Below are 16,826 nucleotides of genomic sequence, written 5' to 3' on the forward strand. Positions count from 1 at the left end.
CTGTAGGCCTATTGACAAAATACTTGAATGAGAAAGTATAAAGCTATGATATAGGCCTAAAGAAATCCGTATTGTTCACTGGTAAGCTAATGAAGTAATCATTTGACTGATGTAAATTCCATATTTTGATAAACCTACATGTAATTACTGTTATGAATAGCCAAATATATTTCACATAAAACCATAGGCCTAAAAACAAATTATGAGCTGTTGATAAGTGTGAACAATTAATCATTTTTCTGGAGTACTTTACAAACATTTATTAACCTGCAGATCCAGATATCATCCATTCTCATAGGCTACAACATTAAGGTGAATGTAGATACCGGTAAGAATGTTTTGGTGCTAATATTAGGCCAACATTATATCTAATACCGCAGCATCGTTGAATACTCATTTCTGATTGGCTAGAAGGGCATTCTAGAATGGACATTTATAACCAGACAACGGGACAGTTGGAAAAGATATCTGGACAGTTGGAAAATATATTGGGACACCTTGCAATCATGACTCAATATGTGCCTACACATGCCAAACGTTCTCGCTACAAAGTGACAACACAAACCGAAATTGGATACATTGTAAACACAGGTCCAACAAGGAAACATGTAGGTAGTTAAATAGCATTGATTTGTTTTTTTGCAGAAAAAAATATGTTTTGGTACATCTGATGAACTAATGTGGGGAGTGATGAACATGAATTTCTCCGGCCCCCTGCCACAGATATCTGAAGTTTTGAGGGAGTGAGCAATTGGCATGCTGACTGCAGGAATGTCCACCAGAGATGTTGCCAGAGAATTGAATGTTCATTTCTCTACCATAATCCACCTCCAATGTTGTTTTAGAGAGTTTGGCAGTACGTCCAACCGGTCTCACAACCTCAGACCACGTGTAACCATTTCCAGCCCAGGACCTCCACATCCGGCTTCTTCACCTGCGTAATCATCTGAGACCAGCCACCCTGACTGCTGATGAAACTGTGGGTTTGCACAACTGAAGAACCTCTGCACAAACTGTCAGAAACCGTCTCAGGGAAGCTCATCTGCATACTGTCATTCTCACCAGGGTCTTAACCAGACTGCAGTTCGGCGTCGTAACCGACTTCAGTGTGTAAATGCTCACCTCCGATGGCCACTGGCAGGCTGGAGATGTGTGCTCTTCACGGAATAAATCCTGTGTTCAACTGGCAGACAGCGTGTATGGTGTTGTATGGGTGAGCAGTTTGCTGATGTCAATGTTGTGAACAGAGTGCCCCATGGTGCCGGTGGAGTTATGGAAGGGGCAGGCATAAGCTATTGACAATGAACACAATTGTATTTTTATTGACGGCAATTTGAATGCACAGGGCTACTGTGACGAGATCCTATACTCTACAAATTAAGGATTCAACAAGGGTTCTTCTAAGATCCTCAAAGTTCTTCGAATAACCTATTTTCAGTTATTGGCTCTGAAAATAGCCCCCAAAGGGTTATTCCAAGAACACCTTAGGAGGTGGGGTTCATCGAGGAATCTCCTTAGTTGGTGGCGATTCTTGCGGGAACCTAACTGCCCAACAAACATTTGGATTTGAATTTGAAAGGACAGCAGGTGCAGGCAATTAACACATTTTTTAAAGATCCCCTCAATTAAAGGTAAGTTTTGTCCCTTGTGTGATATCAATCGATATTGTTTTATGATGATACCATCTATCTTTTAATATTTGTGCAAATCTTTCTAAAACAGAAATTGGACACAATTCATTGGATATCAATCAACAAAGAGGTAAGACTATGTAGGCTTTAAGTATATGTTGAAGACTAGCTGCATTGGGTGCAGGTGACTGAACGGCTCACTTTTGTGTATACAGGTATACCGACAAGGAGGCATACAAAGGTATGTCAAATGGTATTGGTATGTTATGCAGAGCCCACTTAAAACCCGACTCCCTTACCTCTTCAATGAATAGCCCATTGGCTTCTACATTATGGACAAGGTATGTGTAAGAATACTGTCGTGTGTATGTTTTGTTAGTCATCTGTATAATTACTATTTTGGGGATTCACAGACTTGACACTCCCTACACTGATGAATATAACAGGAAACCTGTTCGATCACCATTCACTGGAAAAATCGTTCTGCCGATGGATACGGAGAACATCAACACATTAACATCAACACGCCAGAGGATATAACCATTATACTTGGGGCTCTGCTGGGAGTTTACCTCATATTTGGATGTTTTAATTCTGCTTTGCCACTAAAATCATAATGAACACTGACAACTAAAATATTGGGATATTGTTGTTATCGTTATGCGTATCATAATAATAATAATAGTAGTAGTTAAAACATTTACCCCAAAAGGTTATTCAAAAGGTTCTTTGAGGAACCATTAAAAGGGGTTATTCAAAGAACTTATAGGGGACCCCCCACAGTTTAAATTTGAAGAACCCCTATGGGATTCTCCAAAACCGTTTTATTTTTAGAGTGTAAGGATCGATGTCGTGTCATTCATCCGCCGCCATCACCTCGTGTTTCAGCATGATAATGCACGGCCCCATGTCGCAAGGATCTGTACACATTTCCTAGTAGCTGAAAATGTCCCAGTTATTCCATGGCCTGCATACTCACCAGATATGTCACCCATTGAGCATGTTTGGGATGCTCTGGATTGACATGTTCGACAGCGTGTTGCAGTTCCCGCCAATATCCAGAAACTTCACAAAGACATTGAAGAGGAGTGGGACAACACTCCACAGGCCACAATCAACAGCCTGATCAACTCCATGTGAAGATGTGTCACGCTGGATGGGGCAAATGGGGGTCACCCCAGATACTGACTGGTTTTCTGATCCACGCCTTTTTTTTTTAAGGTATCTGTGACCAACAGATGCATATCTGTATTCCCAGTCATCTGAAATCCATAGATTAGGGCTTAATTCATTTATTTCAATTGACTGATTTCTTTATATGAACTGTACCTCAGTAAAATCTTTGAAATTGTTGCATGTTGCGATTAGATTTTTGTTCAATGTATTTATAGCTTGTAGCCTTGTGTTTGATATGCTCTGCCTCGTCCTGCTGCGTCATCAATTATTTCCGAGGCGGTATAGGCTACAGAGCGTTTATTTTGTACATAAGCTGCACCCTGACACTTTAAACGTCTCGAGGTTGGTTGGTCTCCACTCACTGATTATGACATCATAGCATATAGGAAAACTAAACTCTGAATCCTCATGATAGGACGTCATATTAAAGGCACTAGAGTCAGGAATCATAATCATTACAATGGTACAGCTCACCGCTCACCTGTTGGCTCTCAAAGGTCCAGGCGCTGTCGGGTAAAGACGCGTCTAGGACGTTGATCATCTCCTTAAAATCAGTGGTGCTGCTGGGCTTAACGAAGGTGAAATCACTGAACTCTGACATGGGAGAGAGATATGACCTGAAGGACTGACTCTGAGACAACATATCCTCTCCCAGGACCTCCACGTACTTAATCGGCCCGTCAGTGTTGAGCTGAATCTGCAGGTTTCTGTTGGGGTTCTTGTAGCCGTCCAAGTCGTCCCGTCTCATGCAGCAACTACCGCTGCTCCTGCTGTTTCTAACGCACTTGACTGCTAAGATGACAAAAGTCACCAGAGACAGCACGGACACCGAGGCCAGAGAGATGATCAAATACAGGGTGATTCTCCCGCTTTTCTTGCTAGGCTCTGGCGCTTTCTGCCGGAGATCGGAGATGGGTTCATGGAGCCCATCCTCTACCAGTATGGCCAATGTGACCGTGGCGGACTGGACTGGCACCCCGTCGTCCTTTATCTCTATAAGCAGCCTCTGAGAGGAGTCGTCCTGCTCGGACACAGCGCGTTTAGTCCTCACCTCCCCCGTGTAAAGATTGACACTGAACAGAGACGTGTCTGTGGCCTCAGCAAGCCTATACGAGATCCAGGCGTTATGGCCCGAGTCTGCGTCCACGGCCGTTACCTTAGTAACCAGGTAGCCTGCTTTAGCGGAGCGGGGCATCAAATGGTGAGAGAGCGAGCCCAGGGCAGCGGAGGGGTAAATAACAGCGGGGGCATTGTCGTTCTGGTCCAGGATAAAAACATGGACTGTGGCGTTGCTGCTCAGAGAGGGAGAGCCGTGGTCCATGGCGTGCACCAGAATCTGAAACACCTTTAGTTTCTCATAGTCAAACGAGTGCGTACTGTAGATGCTGCCGTTGTCAGAGTTAATGTACACATAGGAGGATAGAGAGACGTCCTGCACTTTGGACTCTAGGATGGAGTAGGAAATCTTGGCATTATCTCCAAAATCCAGGTCAGATGCAGATACTGATGATAACATGGATCCTGGTAGTCCATTCTCTTTTAAAAATACATTGTAGGAAGGCTGAGTGAATTTAGGGGGGTTGTCGTTGACATCAATGATGCTGACCGGTATAGTTTTCTTGGTAGTCAGTGGAGGGGAGCCTGAATCAGTGGCTGTTATCTCAATATTATACTCTGAGAAGCTCTCTCGGTCTAAAACACCGCTGGTGACCAATGCGTAATTATTAGAAAAGGACGGTTTCAGACTGAAAGGATGGCCTTTTGGAAGTTGTAACGTTACTTTACCGTTATTCCCGGAGTCTCGGTCCCGGGCACCGATCAAAGCCACTACCGTGCCTCTAGGAGCGTCCTCGCGCACCGGGCTCGGTTTGGAGGTGAGGACAATTTCTGGAGGGTTGTCGTTTAAGTCTATTACTTCCACCTGCACGCTACAGTGTCCTTCCATCTCCGGAATACCTTCATCTTTAGCAACTACATCAATTTCATAATTTGCAGCGCTTTCAGAATCTAATTCACCTTTCAAAAACATTTCCCCCGTAACTGGATTAATATCAAATGTGGAAAGCACGGACTCGGGTGTACGCTCACCAAATGTATATTTTACCTCACCATTTTGTCCTTCGTCGTTATCCGTCGCTTTAAGTTTAATCATGAAGGTACCCTTTGGACTATTTTCGTTAATGGACACTTTATATACATTGTTTTCAAATAGGGGAACGTTGTCATTGTTATCAAGCACTATGATAGTTATCTGTGAAGTCCCGGATCTGACGGGATTGCCTCCGTCTAACGCTGTTAACAGCAGCTGATGGACAGCTTTTTTCTCTCTATCAAGTGCTCTCTCTATGACCAGTTCGGGGAGTTTTCTTCCATTACGAAGCTCGTTTACTTTTAAACTAAAACAGTCATCTTTACTAATAGTATAGGACTTGAGCGAATTGCTTCCAACGTCTGGGTCCTCTGCGCTCTCCAGAGGAAAACGCATGCCCGCAACTGTCGATTCTGCTATTTTCAATGTGAGCTCCTTTGTTAAGAAACTAGGTGAATTGTCATTTATGTCGCGTATTTCCACCTCAATACGGTGCAACTGTAACGGGTTTTCAATGACAACCTGCAGAGGTAAAACGCAGCTGGCGCTTTGTCCGCATAAAGTTTCTCTGTCTATTCTCTCATTCACGACCAGCTCGCCCTTCCCCGCATCCACATTGAAATACTGCTTACCAGCCTCAGAGGCGACACGCAGTTTACGGTCAAAAACCTCAGAGACTCCCAAACCCAGATCTTTAGCTAGATTTCCCACCACAGAGCCCTGTTTCAGTTCCTCCGAGATGGTGTAGCGAGTCTGTCCGTCTATTGTACTCCACAAGAGAAAGAAATGATGCCACCAAAGAGCCAGCCATCTCCAGTCTCGGTATCCCATTCTCTTTGTCATCACTGATCCGTTATAACACAATTCCCATTGAAATACTGTCCAGAACGAAGAGCTTCATATCAAAAGATATCCCCAGTGTGTATATTCCATTTAGCATGTTTCCATACATTTTGTATAACAAAAATAATGTTGTGTTGAGATTTTATTCTATCTAATAGTGAGCGCATCACTCTCTCTCTCTCTTGCAGCTCTGAGTATTGTAAGTGTTAGGTGCTGAGGCTGGGGGGGGAGGGAGTAGAAGGCAGTGGGAGTAGATCTCTTTGTACATTTCTGTATGCTATTGGTGCACAGCGTGTGTCTCTAGCATCCAATAAGGGGCTAACATAATATTTCTCTTAAAGCCACAGCAGCCAGACTAAACGTAGAGGTCTATCTGGTGCACCACAACACAGAGAGCGGCTAAAACGACTGTTTTCCAATATACAATCACCCTGTTAATATTGGCTCGTTGGAAATGTATTATGGGCAGCCCATAGCCTGTAGATAAAAATAGGTAAAAGGGTAAGACATGTTCAAAAATATAGTCTCCCATTGCGCACAGATATCATCCAAAATACTGCCATTCTAGAAGAGTCTGTGGAAGGAAACACATTTTTGACGATTATAGTTTGCATAAAATATCGATTGAGCTTCAGTCAATCTGAAAAATATATATTTTACAGCAATTGTATAAGAATTTCTGTCTGCCCTCTTACACTCAAAAACCACACAGTTCGTTCAGCCGGGTCACTATCCATGGTGCTGAAACCCATACGCGTCCACTAGCCAGTCAGAAAGACACAGAATGACTCTACACACCAACTACAGTAACAATATAGATTACACAATAGCTCTCTAATGGTTACAATCAACAGGGTAGAATAATGAATTCAATATTTAGAATATTATAGAATTTTGATAAATCTGAAGGGAAGAAACATTGCAGCATTTGGTTCAATCGGGAAAATATTAGAATCGGAAAAAGTACCGTTTGAATTCAAAGTTTCACTGCGACTTCAATGGTAAAACTATTCATTATTTATTTACAGCCTTTTGTATCAGACATAGTCTAAAGGATAAGCTACCATAATATTAATATCTTCAGTAAATGAAAACACTGCCAAAAGAACAAGGTTTAGAGCTGTGGAATGTTGAAACACAAAAATACACGCATGTTGTTTGTGTGTTAATATCAAACGTCATAAAACCGTCTACATCCAACAATCCAATTCGTTACAATGCTACAGTTTACCGCTCACCTGCTGGCTCTCAAAGGTCCAGGCGCTGTCAGGTAAAGACGCATCTAGGACGTTGATCATCTCCTTAAAATCAGTGGTGCTGCTGGGCTTAACGAAGGTAAAATCACTGAACTCTGACATGGGAGAGAGATATGACCTGAAGGACTGACTCTGAGACAACATATCCTCTCCCAGGACCTCCACGTACTTAATCGGCCCGTCAGTGTTGAGCTGAATCTGCAGGTTTCTGTTGGGGTTCTTGTAGCCGTCCAAGTCGTCCCGTCTCATGCAGAAACTACCGCTGCTCCTGCTGTTTCTAACGCACTTGACTGCTAAGATGACAAAAGTCACCAGAGACAGCACGGACACCGAGGCCAGAGAGAGAATCAAATACAGGGCGATTCTCCCGCTTTTCTTGCTAGGCTCTGGCGCTTTCTGCCGAAGGTCCAAGATGGGTTCGTGGAGCCCGTCCTCTACCAGTATGGCCAATGTGACCGTGGCGGACTGGACCGGCACCCCGTCATCCTGTATCTCTATAAGCAGCCTCTGAGAGGAGTCGTCCTGCTCGGACACAGCGCGTTTAGTCCTCACCTCCCCCGTGTAAAGATTGACACTGAACAGAGACGTGTCTGTGGCCTCCACCAGTTTATATGAGATCCAGGCGTTATGGCCCGAGTCTGCGTCCACTGCGGTTACCTTAGTAACCAGGTAGCCTGCTTTAGCGGAGCGGGGCATCTTCTGGTGAGAGAGCGAGCCCAGGGCAGCGGAGGGGTAAATAACAGCGGGTGCATTGTCGTTCTCGTCCAGGATAAAAACATGGACTGTGGTGTTGCTGCTCAGAGAGGGAGAGCCATGGTCCTTTGCCTGCACCAGAATCTGAAACACCTTTAGTTTCTCATAGTCAAACGAGTGCATGCTGTAGATGCTGCCGTTATCAGTGTTCATGTACACATAGGAGGACACAGAAACGTCCTGCACTTTGGAGTCTAAGATGGAGTAGGAGATCTTGGCATTACCCCCGAAATCCAGGTCAAATGCGGATACTGATGATAACATGGAGCCTGGTAGTCCATTCTCTTTTAAATAGACATTATATGAGGACTGGCTGAATTTAGGGGGGTTGTCGTTGACATCAATGATACTGACTGTTATAGTTTTTTTGGTAGTCAGGGGAGGGGAACCTGAATCAGTGGCTGTTATCTCAATATTATACTCTGAGAAACTCTCTCTGTCTAAAACACCACTGGTGACCAGTGCGTAATTATCAGAAAAGGAAGGTTTCAGACTAAAAGGATAACCTCGGGGGAGCTGTAACGTCACTTTACCGTTATTACCGGAGTCTAGGTCCCGGGCACTGATCAAAGCTACTACCGTGCCACTCGGTGCATCCTCACGCAGAGGACTTGGTTTGGAGGTTAAAATGATTTCGGGAGAGTTGTCATTTACATCTGCTACATCTACCTGCACACTACAATGCCCCTCCATTCTAGGGCTACCTTTGTCTTTCGCACTGATGTCAATTTCATAATTTGCAGCGCTCTCAAAATCTAATTGCCCTTTTAAAATGATTTTTCCTGTTAGAAAATCAATCTCAAACACAGATAGCACCGAGTCTGGCGTATGGACACCGAACGAATATTCTATCTGTCCATTCTGTCCGTCATCGGCGTCCGTTGCTCTAGGATTAACTATGAAAGTGCCCTCTGCGCTTTTTTCACTTACAGAAACTTTATACACTGCATTTTCAAAAACGGGCACATTATCATTTACATCGAGAACTGTAATAGTTATCTTCGAGGTTCCGGATCTCACTGGGTTGCCCCCGTCTACAACTGTCAACAATAGATGATGGACAGTTTTTTTCTCTCGGTCCAGAGCTTTGGTCAAGACTAGTTCTGGTACCTTTCTGCCACCAGAGAGTTCGTTTACCTTTAAAGTAAAACATTCATCTTTACTAAGAATGTATGACTTTAGAGAATTACTCCCCACATCTGGGTCGTGTGCGCTTTCCAAGGGAAAACGTACACCTGCCGCAGTTGTTTCAGCTATCTCTAACGGGTGTTGTTTGGAAGGGAAACTTGGAGAATTATCATTTATATCTTGTATTTCAACCTCAACACGATACAGTTGTAACGGGTTCTCAATGACAACCTGCAGAGGTAAAACGCAGCTGGCGCTTTGTCCGCATAAAGTCTCTCTGTCTATTCTCTCATTCACGATCAGCTCGCCCTTCCCCGAATCCACGCTGAAATACTGCTTACCAGCCTCAGAGGCGACACGCAGCTTACGGTCAAAAAACTCAGATAGTCCCAAACCCAGATCTTTAGCTAGATTTCCCACCACAGAGCCCTGTTTCAGTTCCTCCGAGATGGTGTAGCGAGTCTGTCCGTCTATTGTACTCCACAAGATAAAGAAATGATGCCACCAAAGAGCCAGCCATCTCCAGTCTCGGTATCCCATTCTCTTTGTCATCACTGATCCGTTATAACACAATTCCAAAAATACTGTCCAGAACGAAGACGTTCATATCAAAATTAATCAGCAGAACGCATATTCCATTTAGCATGTTTCTATAAATGTTGTATCACGGTAACGTTAAAGTGTTTAGATGATATTGTGTCTCCGTGTGTGAACGCATCCCTCTCTCTCCTCCAGCTCTGAGTATTGTAAGGGTTACTGTGCTGAGGCTGGGGGGAGGGAGTAGATCTCTTTGTACAGTTCTGCGCACTATTGGTGCACAGCGTGCAGCTCTAGCATCCAATGAGGGGCCAACAGAATATACTTCTTAAAGCCACAGCAGCCAGGCTCTGCCTAAGCACTTTAACTGGCATAGAGAAAGGGAGTGGATAAAGTGACTGTATTTTTCATTTAAACAATAAGGCCCGAATTGGTGTGGTATATGGCCAATATACCATGGCTAAGAATAGTTCTTATGTACAACGCAACGCAGAGTACCTGGACACAGGTCTTAGCCGTGGTATATTGGCCATATATCACAACCCCCCGAGGAGCCTTATTGCTATTATAAACTGCTTACCAACGTAACTAGAGCAGTAAAAATACATGTTTTGTCATACCCATGGTCTACGGTCGGATATACCATGGCTGTCAGCCAATCAGCATTGAGGGCTCGAACCACCCAGTTTATAATATACAATATAGCACAGGGGAGAGTGGGGTAAGTTGAGCTGCCTTTGTTCCTAGGGAACCATACACAAAATGCATAATTCGACCAAATGCTTAAGAAAAGGTAATAATTTCATGGAGTCTGTGAAGGAAGAAACCACATTAAAAAAGTGGTAAGCATTTTATGTCCAAACAACGGATTTTCTGTACATCAGTTGGGTCTCTATAAGCGTCAATATGAGGTCCTAAACTTAACATGAAAGTGCATCCTTTTACAGTAGCTGTGTGGGCTAATATAGTCCAAAATGTTTGCCTTGGGGTAAGTTGAGGGATAATGCACGGCATTGTTGCTGGGGTACAAGGTAACAACAGGGCCTGGGGCCTCATTTATAACACGGACTTACGATCAAGTTTGATCTTAAGTATGACTTACGCAGAAAACCACGTATAAGTAGTTATTTATAAAACCTTTCCTTGACGTGGAAATGATCTTATCTCTACGTAAAGTCTCGACTTGCCGTAAGTGATTTTCCTGCTGGTTATGTAGGGGGATTGCAGTTTGGGACGCATATGCCTCCAAGCCTGTGGTGAACTTTGCATTAGCTTTATGAACAATTTGTTAGGAATTATGAACTAAAGGTGTGAGGAATGAACTGCCAGACGCAAGGTGTTTTGAATTAATAACAGGATGCGGTGTTCTATAAATAGTGTGTCAAATCAGACAAAAGTAACCATGGCTGTTATGTGTTATTGGAAGACATTGAAAACCGTACTTTTAGAAGGGAGAGAGTTTTCAGAAACCGGAATGACTTTTTTTGCGTATTATGATCCATGGCTATTCCTGACTAAATCCTCAATTGTGGTAACAGGGGACATCGCTGATTTAAGGCGCGTTCAGGTGCCGTCAATTTTAAGTTAATTTGAGATTTATAGATCACAGGTGCGTAAGTTACAAATGGGCTTCTTAGAACCTGCGTAAGCAAGTTTTTTTTAATGCTCAGTATCTTTTATGAATCGAACGCAAGCACACCGTCGTAAACGATCTCACGACTACGTTCAAGTATAAATCTAAGAACATTTTTTATAAACGAGGCCCCTGGCCTACGCTAAAAACAATTTTTAAAGTACCAAGTGTTTATTAGGTGATGCGTCTGCGTTAAAATATGCTTAAAATTATCAAAAGACAAAAAAAGCTATTGTGATTATATTGAATTGTGTGTTGGGAAAAAAAATATATCAAACCAAATCACATTTTGTTGGTCACGTACACATGGTTAGCAGATGTTATTGCGAGTGTAGTGAAATGCTTGTGCTTCTAGTTCCGACAGTGCAGCAATATCAACAAGTAATTTAACAATTCCACAACAACTACCTAATACACAAATCTAACTAAAGGAATGGAATAAGAATATGTACATATAAATATAGGGATGAGCAATGACCGAGCGGCATAGGCAAGATGCAATAGATGGTATAAAATACAGTATATGCAAATGGTATGAGTAATGCAAGATATGTAAACATCATTATTAAAGTGGCCTTAATAAAGTGACTAGTGATCCATTTGTTAGAGTGGCCAATGATTTCAAGTCTGTATGTAGGCAGCAGCCTCTCTGTGTTAGTGATGGCTGTTTAACAGTCTGATGGCCTTGAGATAGAAGCTATTTTTCAGTCTCTCGGTCCCAGCTTTGATGCACCTGTACTGACCTCTCCTTCTGGATGGTAGCGGGGTGAACAGGCAGTGGCTCGGGTGGTTGTTGTCCTTGATGATCTTTTTGGCCATCCTGGGACATCGGGTGCTGTAGGTGTCCTGGAGGGCAGGTAGTTTGCCCCCGGTGATGCGTTGTGCAGACCGCACCATCCTCTGAGAGCCCTGCGGTTGTGGGCGGTGCAGCTGCCATACAAGGCGGTGATACAGCCAGACAGGATGCTCTCAATTATACATCTGTAAATGTTTGTGAGGGTTTTAGGTGAAAAGCCACATTTCTTCAGCCTCCTGAGGTTGAAGAGGTGCTGTTGCGTCTTCTTCACCACACTATCTGTGTGGGTGGACTATTTCAGTTTGTCCATGTTGTTTGCTAGCTTCACCATCTGGAAGTCCAGAACCCAATAGCACAGGGCGGGATTGACACCCAGGGCCTCAAGCTTAATGATGAGCTTGGAGGGTACTATGGTGTTGAATGCTGAGCTGTAGTCAATGAACAGCATTCTTACATAAGTATTCCTCTTGTCCGGATGGAATAGGGCAGTGTGCAGTGTGATGGCGATTACATCATCTGTGGATTTGGTTTTAAAAAGGTAGTGGTAGTGGTAATATTTCATTCAGTACAGAAATGTGTATAGGCGCCTTAACATACCCTGTCCAGCTGCTCAACTTACACAACTAAGTTTTGCCAAGAGACCAACATTTGTGGACAAGCTATGTTTTAAAAGCTGTAATATTTACATGAATTCTGATTATTTCCAGTAATACACAACATCCTGAAATATATGTAGATACTGTGTCGTTGTTAGAAATAATACTATATTTCCCTTTTTTTAAATTTGTTTATAGAGTGATGGTGAATATAAAAAATGGCTCAATTTACCCCACTCTCCCCTACTGTCAATATTGGTGGTAAAATAAATACATTAGTAAGGACAGAATTTAATTAGGCCTAAAGAATGAGTAAACATGTAAAACAGGATAAAACAAATATACAAAACATACTTATGTGAACATTACATATGCAGAGTTTATATAAATATTAACTGAGCAGCACTTATTCGTAAAAAATAAATGTCTCTGTCTACCTTCTCTGTCTCTACCTCTCAACCTGTTTGCAATCGCTTCCACAAAACCGCACAGTTGATTCAGCAACCAGAGTGTGTCGCTGTCCACAGTAATGGTGCTGAAATCCTGAGCCTTTTAGATAACGGATCCCTGATAGAGCAAACATCATGCACAACACATAAGTCATTTGATATGTTGTATGTACTCAATAGGCCCAATATAAACGTGGCCCTATGTCAGCTGCTAAATAATACACATGCGAACTTGGATTCATCTAAAAAACACACCATTTGAGCATTTGTTCTTCTGTGCTGAGCTCATGATACTACAATAAATACATGTTATCAATTATAACCTTGTAGCCAATTACTGCCAAGAAATCATTTCGTATAAATCAGAAAGACCAGAACCAAATACCACCCGAAAAGCAAACTTTGACTTTTCATGGTTGGAGAGCACAGAGAACCGATTAAATTACAATACTATGGCTTCAGTATAGATATGCTAGTATTCTAATTCCTAATTATATGGCTGATAGCCTATCCGTCACAAATTAACAAGCATCACAGACCAGAAAATAGGTTGTTTTCAATAGCCAAGTGTCACAATTAAACTACACGTCAATACAGTGCTCACCTGCTGGCTCTCAAAGGTCCAGGCGCTGTCGGGTAAAGACGCGTCTAGGACGTTGATCATCTCCTTAAAATCAGTGGTGCTGCTGGGCTTAACGAAGGTGAAATCACTGAACTCTGACATGGGAGAGAGACATGACCTGAAGGACTGACTCTGAGACAACATGTCCCCTCCCAGGACCTCCACGTACTTAATCGGCCCGTCAGTGTTGAGCTGAATCTGCAGGTTTCTGTTGGGGTTCTTGTAGCCGTCAAAGTCGTCCCGTCTCACCCAACAACTACCGCTGCTCCTGCTGTTTCTAACGCATTTAACTGCTAAGATGACAAAAGTCACCAGAGACAGCACGGACACCGATGCCAGAGAGATGATCAAATAGAGGGTGATTCTCCCGCTTTTCTTGCTAGGCTCTGGCACTTTCTGCCGGAGGTTCGAGATGAGTTCGTGGAGCCCATCCTCAACCAGTATGGCCACTGTGACCGTGGCAGACTGGACCGGCTCCCCGTCGTCCTGTATATCTATAAGCAGCCTCTGAGAGGAGTCGTCCTGCTCGGACACAGCGCGTTTAGTCCTCACCTCCCCCGTGTAAAGATTGACACTGAACAGAGACGTGTCTGTGGCCTCCACCAGTTTATATGAGATCCAGGCGTTATGGCCCGAGTCTGCGTCCACAGCCGTTACCTTCGTAACCAGGTAGCCTGCTTTAGCGGAGCGGGGCATCTTCTGGTGAGAGAGCGAGCCCAGGGCAGCGGAGGGGTAAATAACAGCGGGGGCGTTGTCGTTCTGGTCCAGGATAAAAACATGGACAGTGGCGTTGCTGCTCAGAGATGGAGAGCCGTGGTCTTTTGCCTGCACCAGAATCTGAAACACCTTTAGTTTCTCATAGTCAAATGAGTGCATGCTGTAGATACTACCGTTATCAGTGTTCATGTACACATAGGAGGACACAGAAACGTCCTGCGCTTTGGAGTCTAGGATGGAGTAGGAGATCTTGGCATTATCCCCGAAATCCAGGTCAGACGCGGATACTGAGGAGAGCATTGAGCCTGGTAGTCCATTCTCTTTTAAATATACATCATAGAAGGGCTGAGAGAATTTAGGAGGGTTGTCGTTGACATCAATGATAGTGACTGGTATAGTTTTCTTGGTAGTCAGTGGAGGGGAGCCCGAATCAGTGGCTGTTATCTCAATATTATACTCTGAGAAACTCTCTCTGTCTAAAACACCACTGGTGACCAGTGCATAATTATTAGAAAATGACGGTTTCAGACTAAAAGGATAACCTCTCGGGAGCTGTAACTTCACTTTACCGTTATTACCGGAGTCAAGGTCCCGGGCACTGACCAAAGCTACTACCGTGCCACTGGGCGCGTTCTCGCGCACCGGGTTTGGTTGGGAAGTGAGGACAATTTCAGGCGAATTGTCGTTAACGTCTATTACCTCTACCTGCACGCGACAGTGTCCTTCCATTTCAGGAATGCCTTTATCTCTCGCCGTGATATCAATGTCATATGTTGTCGCTCTTTCGAAATCTAAATCCCCCTTCAAAAAAAGATCCCCTGTGTCTGGATCCATATTAAATGTAGAAAGCACAGACGCAGGGGTGCGCTCACCAAACGAAAACTTTATCTCCCCGTTTTGACCCTCGTCAATATCTGTCGCTTTAAGTTTAATCATAAATGTCCCCTTTGCACTATTTTCGTGGATAGAAACTTTGTACACAGACTTTTCAAATACTGGAAAATTATCGTTTACGTCAAGCACAGTGATAGTTATCTCTGCCGTCCCGGATCTGACAGGATTGCCTCCGTCTAGCGCTGTTAACAGTAGTTTATGGACAGATTTTTTCTCTCGGTCTAAGGGTTTCTCTAAAACTAGTTCTGGTATTTTCTTTCCATTACCAAGCTCCTTTACCTTCAACGTAAAACACTCATCTTTACTAATAGTATAGGATTTAAGGGAATTACTGCCCACGTCTGGGTCCTCTGCACTCTCCAAAGGAAAACGTGTGCCTGCAACAGTCAATTCGACTATTTTCACTGTGAGCTCCTTTGTAAGAAAACTAGGCGAATTGTCATTTATGTCTCGTATTTCCACCTCAATACGGTGCAACTGTAACGGGTTTTCAATGACAACCTGCAGAGGCAAAACGCAGCTGGCGCTTTGTCCGCATAACGTCTCTCTGTCTATTCTCTCATTGACGACCAGCTCGCCCTTCCCCGCATCCACATTGAAATACTGCTTACCAGCCTCAGAGGCGACACGCAGCTTACGGTCAAAAACCTCAGAGAGTCCCAAACCCAGATCTTTGGCTAGATTTCCTACCACGGAGCCCTGTTTCAGTTCCTCCGAGATGGTGTAGCGAGTCTGTCCGTCTATTGTACTCCACAAGAGAAAGAAATGATGCCACCAAATAGCCAGCCATCTCCAGTCTCGGTATCCCATTCTCTTTGTCATCCCTTATCCGTTATAATACAATTCCAAAAATACTGTCCAGAACGAAGAGCTTTATATCAAAATGCATCTCCAGAACGCATATTCCATCTAGCATTTTTCTAAAGTTTGGATATCGGAAAGGATACGGTGTTTAAATGACTTTATATATTCGTCTGTGTGAACGCGTCCCTCTCTCTCCTCCAGCTCTGAGTATTGTAAGGGTTACGGTGCTGAGGCTGGGGGGAGGGAGTAGATCTCTTTGTACAGTTCTGCACACTATTGGTGCACAGTCTGCATGTAACATCCAATGAGGGGCCAACAGAACAGACTTCTTAAAGCCACAGCAGCCAGGCCTATAGGCACTGTGACACAGAACACCCACAGAGAGAGAGAGAGAGAGACAGAGACAGAGAGAGAGATGATAAAATGAATATTTTCGATTACACAACAATAATAATGTGAAATATAGTATGGACATGGCAGCCGATAGACAACAGATAGGACCAGATAGGACTGCGTAAAAGTGTAAACAATGATCAGAAATAGAATCTCCCATTACGCACTGGCATCATCCAAAACATTGCTATTCTCAAAGAGCCCACTGGAAGGAAACACCTGTTTTCCCTATTATACGTTAAATATTGAATGAGCTTGCAATCTATTTGAAAATCTTACAGGCCGTCCTATTGGCCCTGGTCAAAAGAAGCACACTGTATAGGGCATAGGGTGCCAATTTGGGACGCAGCATCTGTCTGCAATAGCGACCACAAGAAACACAGTTGATTCAGCGCTAGTGTCGCTGTCCATGATGCTGAAACTCTCAGCCCTACGGCCAAATAGAAACAGAATCACGGAAATCACCCAATACAGTAATAATATATATTGCACTGTATCTGTGACTGTGG

At 43.6% G+C, this 16,826-nt stretch overlaps 1 protein-coding gene across 35 annotated transcripts in view; it reads right to left on the bottom strand.

Moving 5' to 3' along the window:
* LOC139574169 (protocadherin gamma-C5-like) overlaps positions 1-16,826 on the bottom strand; it is a 197,251-nt gene that overhangs the window by 24,759 nt on the left and 155,666 nt on the right. Inside the window, exon 1 of one of the 35 annotated variants that reach the window (XM_071398415.1) lies at positions 13,492-16,236. The exons of 32 other annotated variants lie outside the window; for them this stretch is intronic. In XM_071398415.1, coding sequence (XP_071254516.1) covers positions 13,492-15,942 — 2,451 coding nt within the window. In that variant the 5' untranslated portion in view covers positions 15,943-16,236. Of the gene's footprint in view, positions 1-3,288; positions 5,946-6,977; positions 9,639-13,491; positions 16,237-16,826 lie in introns of those variants that run through there. 2 more of the 35 variants (XM_071398414.1, XM_071398413.1) reach the window with 2 other exon arrangements.

The sequence above is a fragment of the Salvelinus alpinus genome, chromosome 4 (genome assembly GCF_045679555.1).
Source record: "Salvelinus alpinus chromosome 4, SLU_Salpinus.1, whole genome shotgun sequence".
NCBI classification, from domain to species: domain Eukaryota; kingdom Metazoa; phylum Chordata; class Actinopteri; order Salmoniformes; family Salmonidae; genus Salvelinus; species Salvelinus alpinus.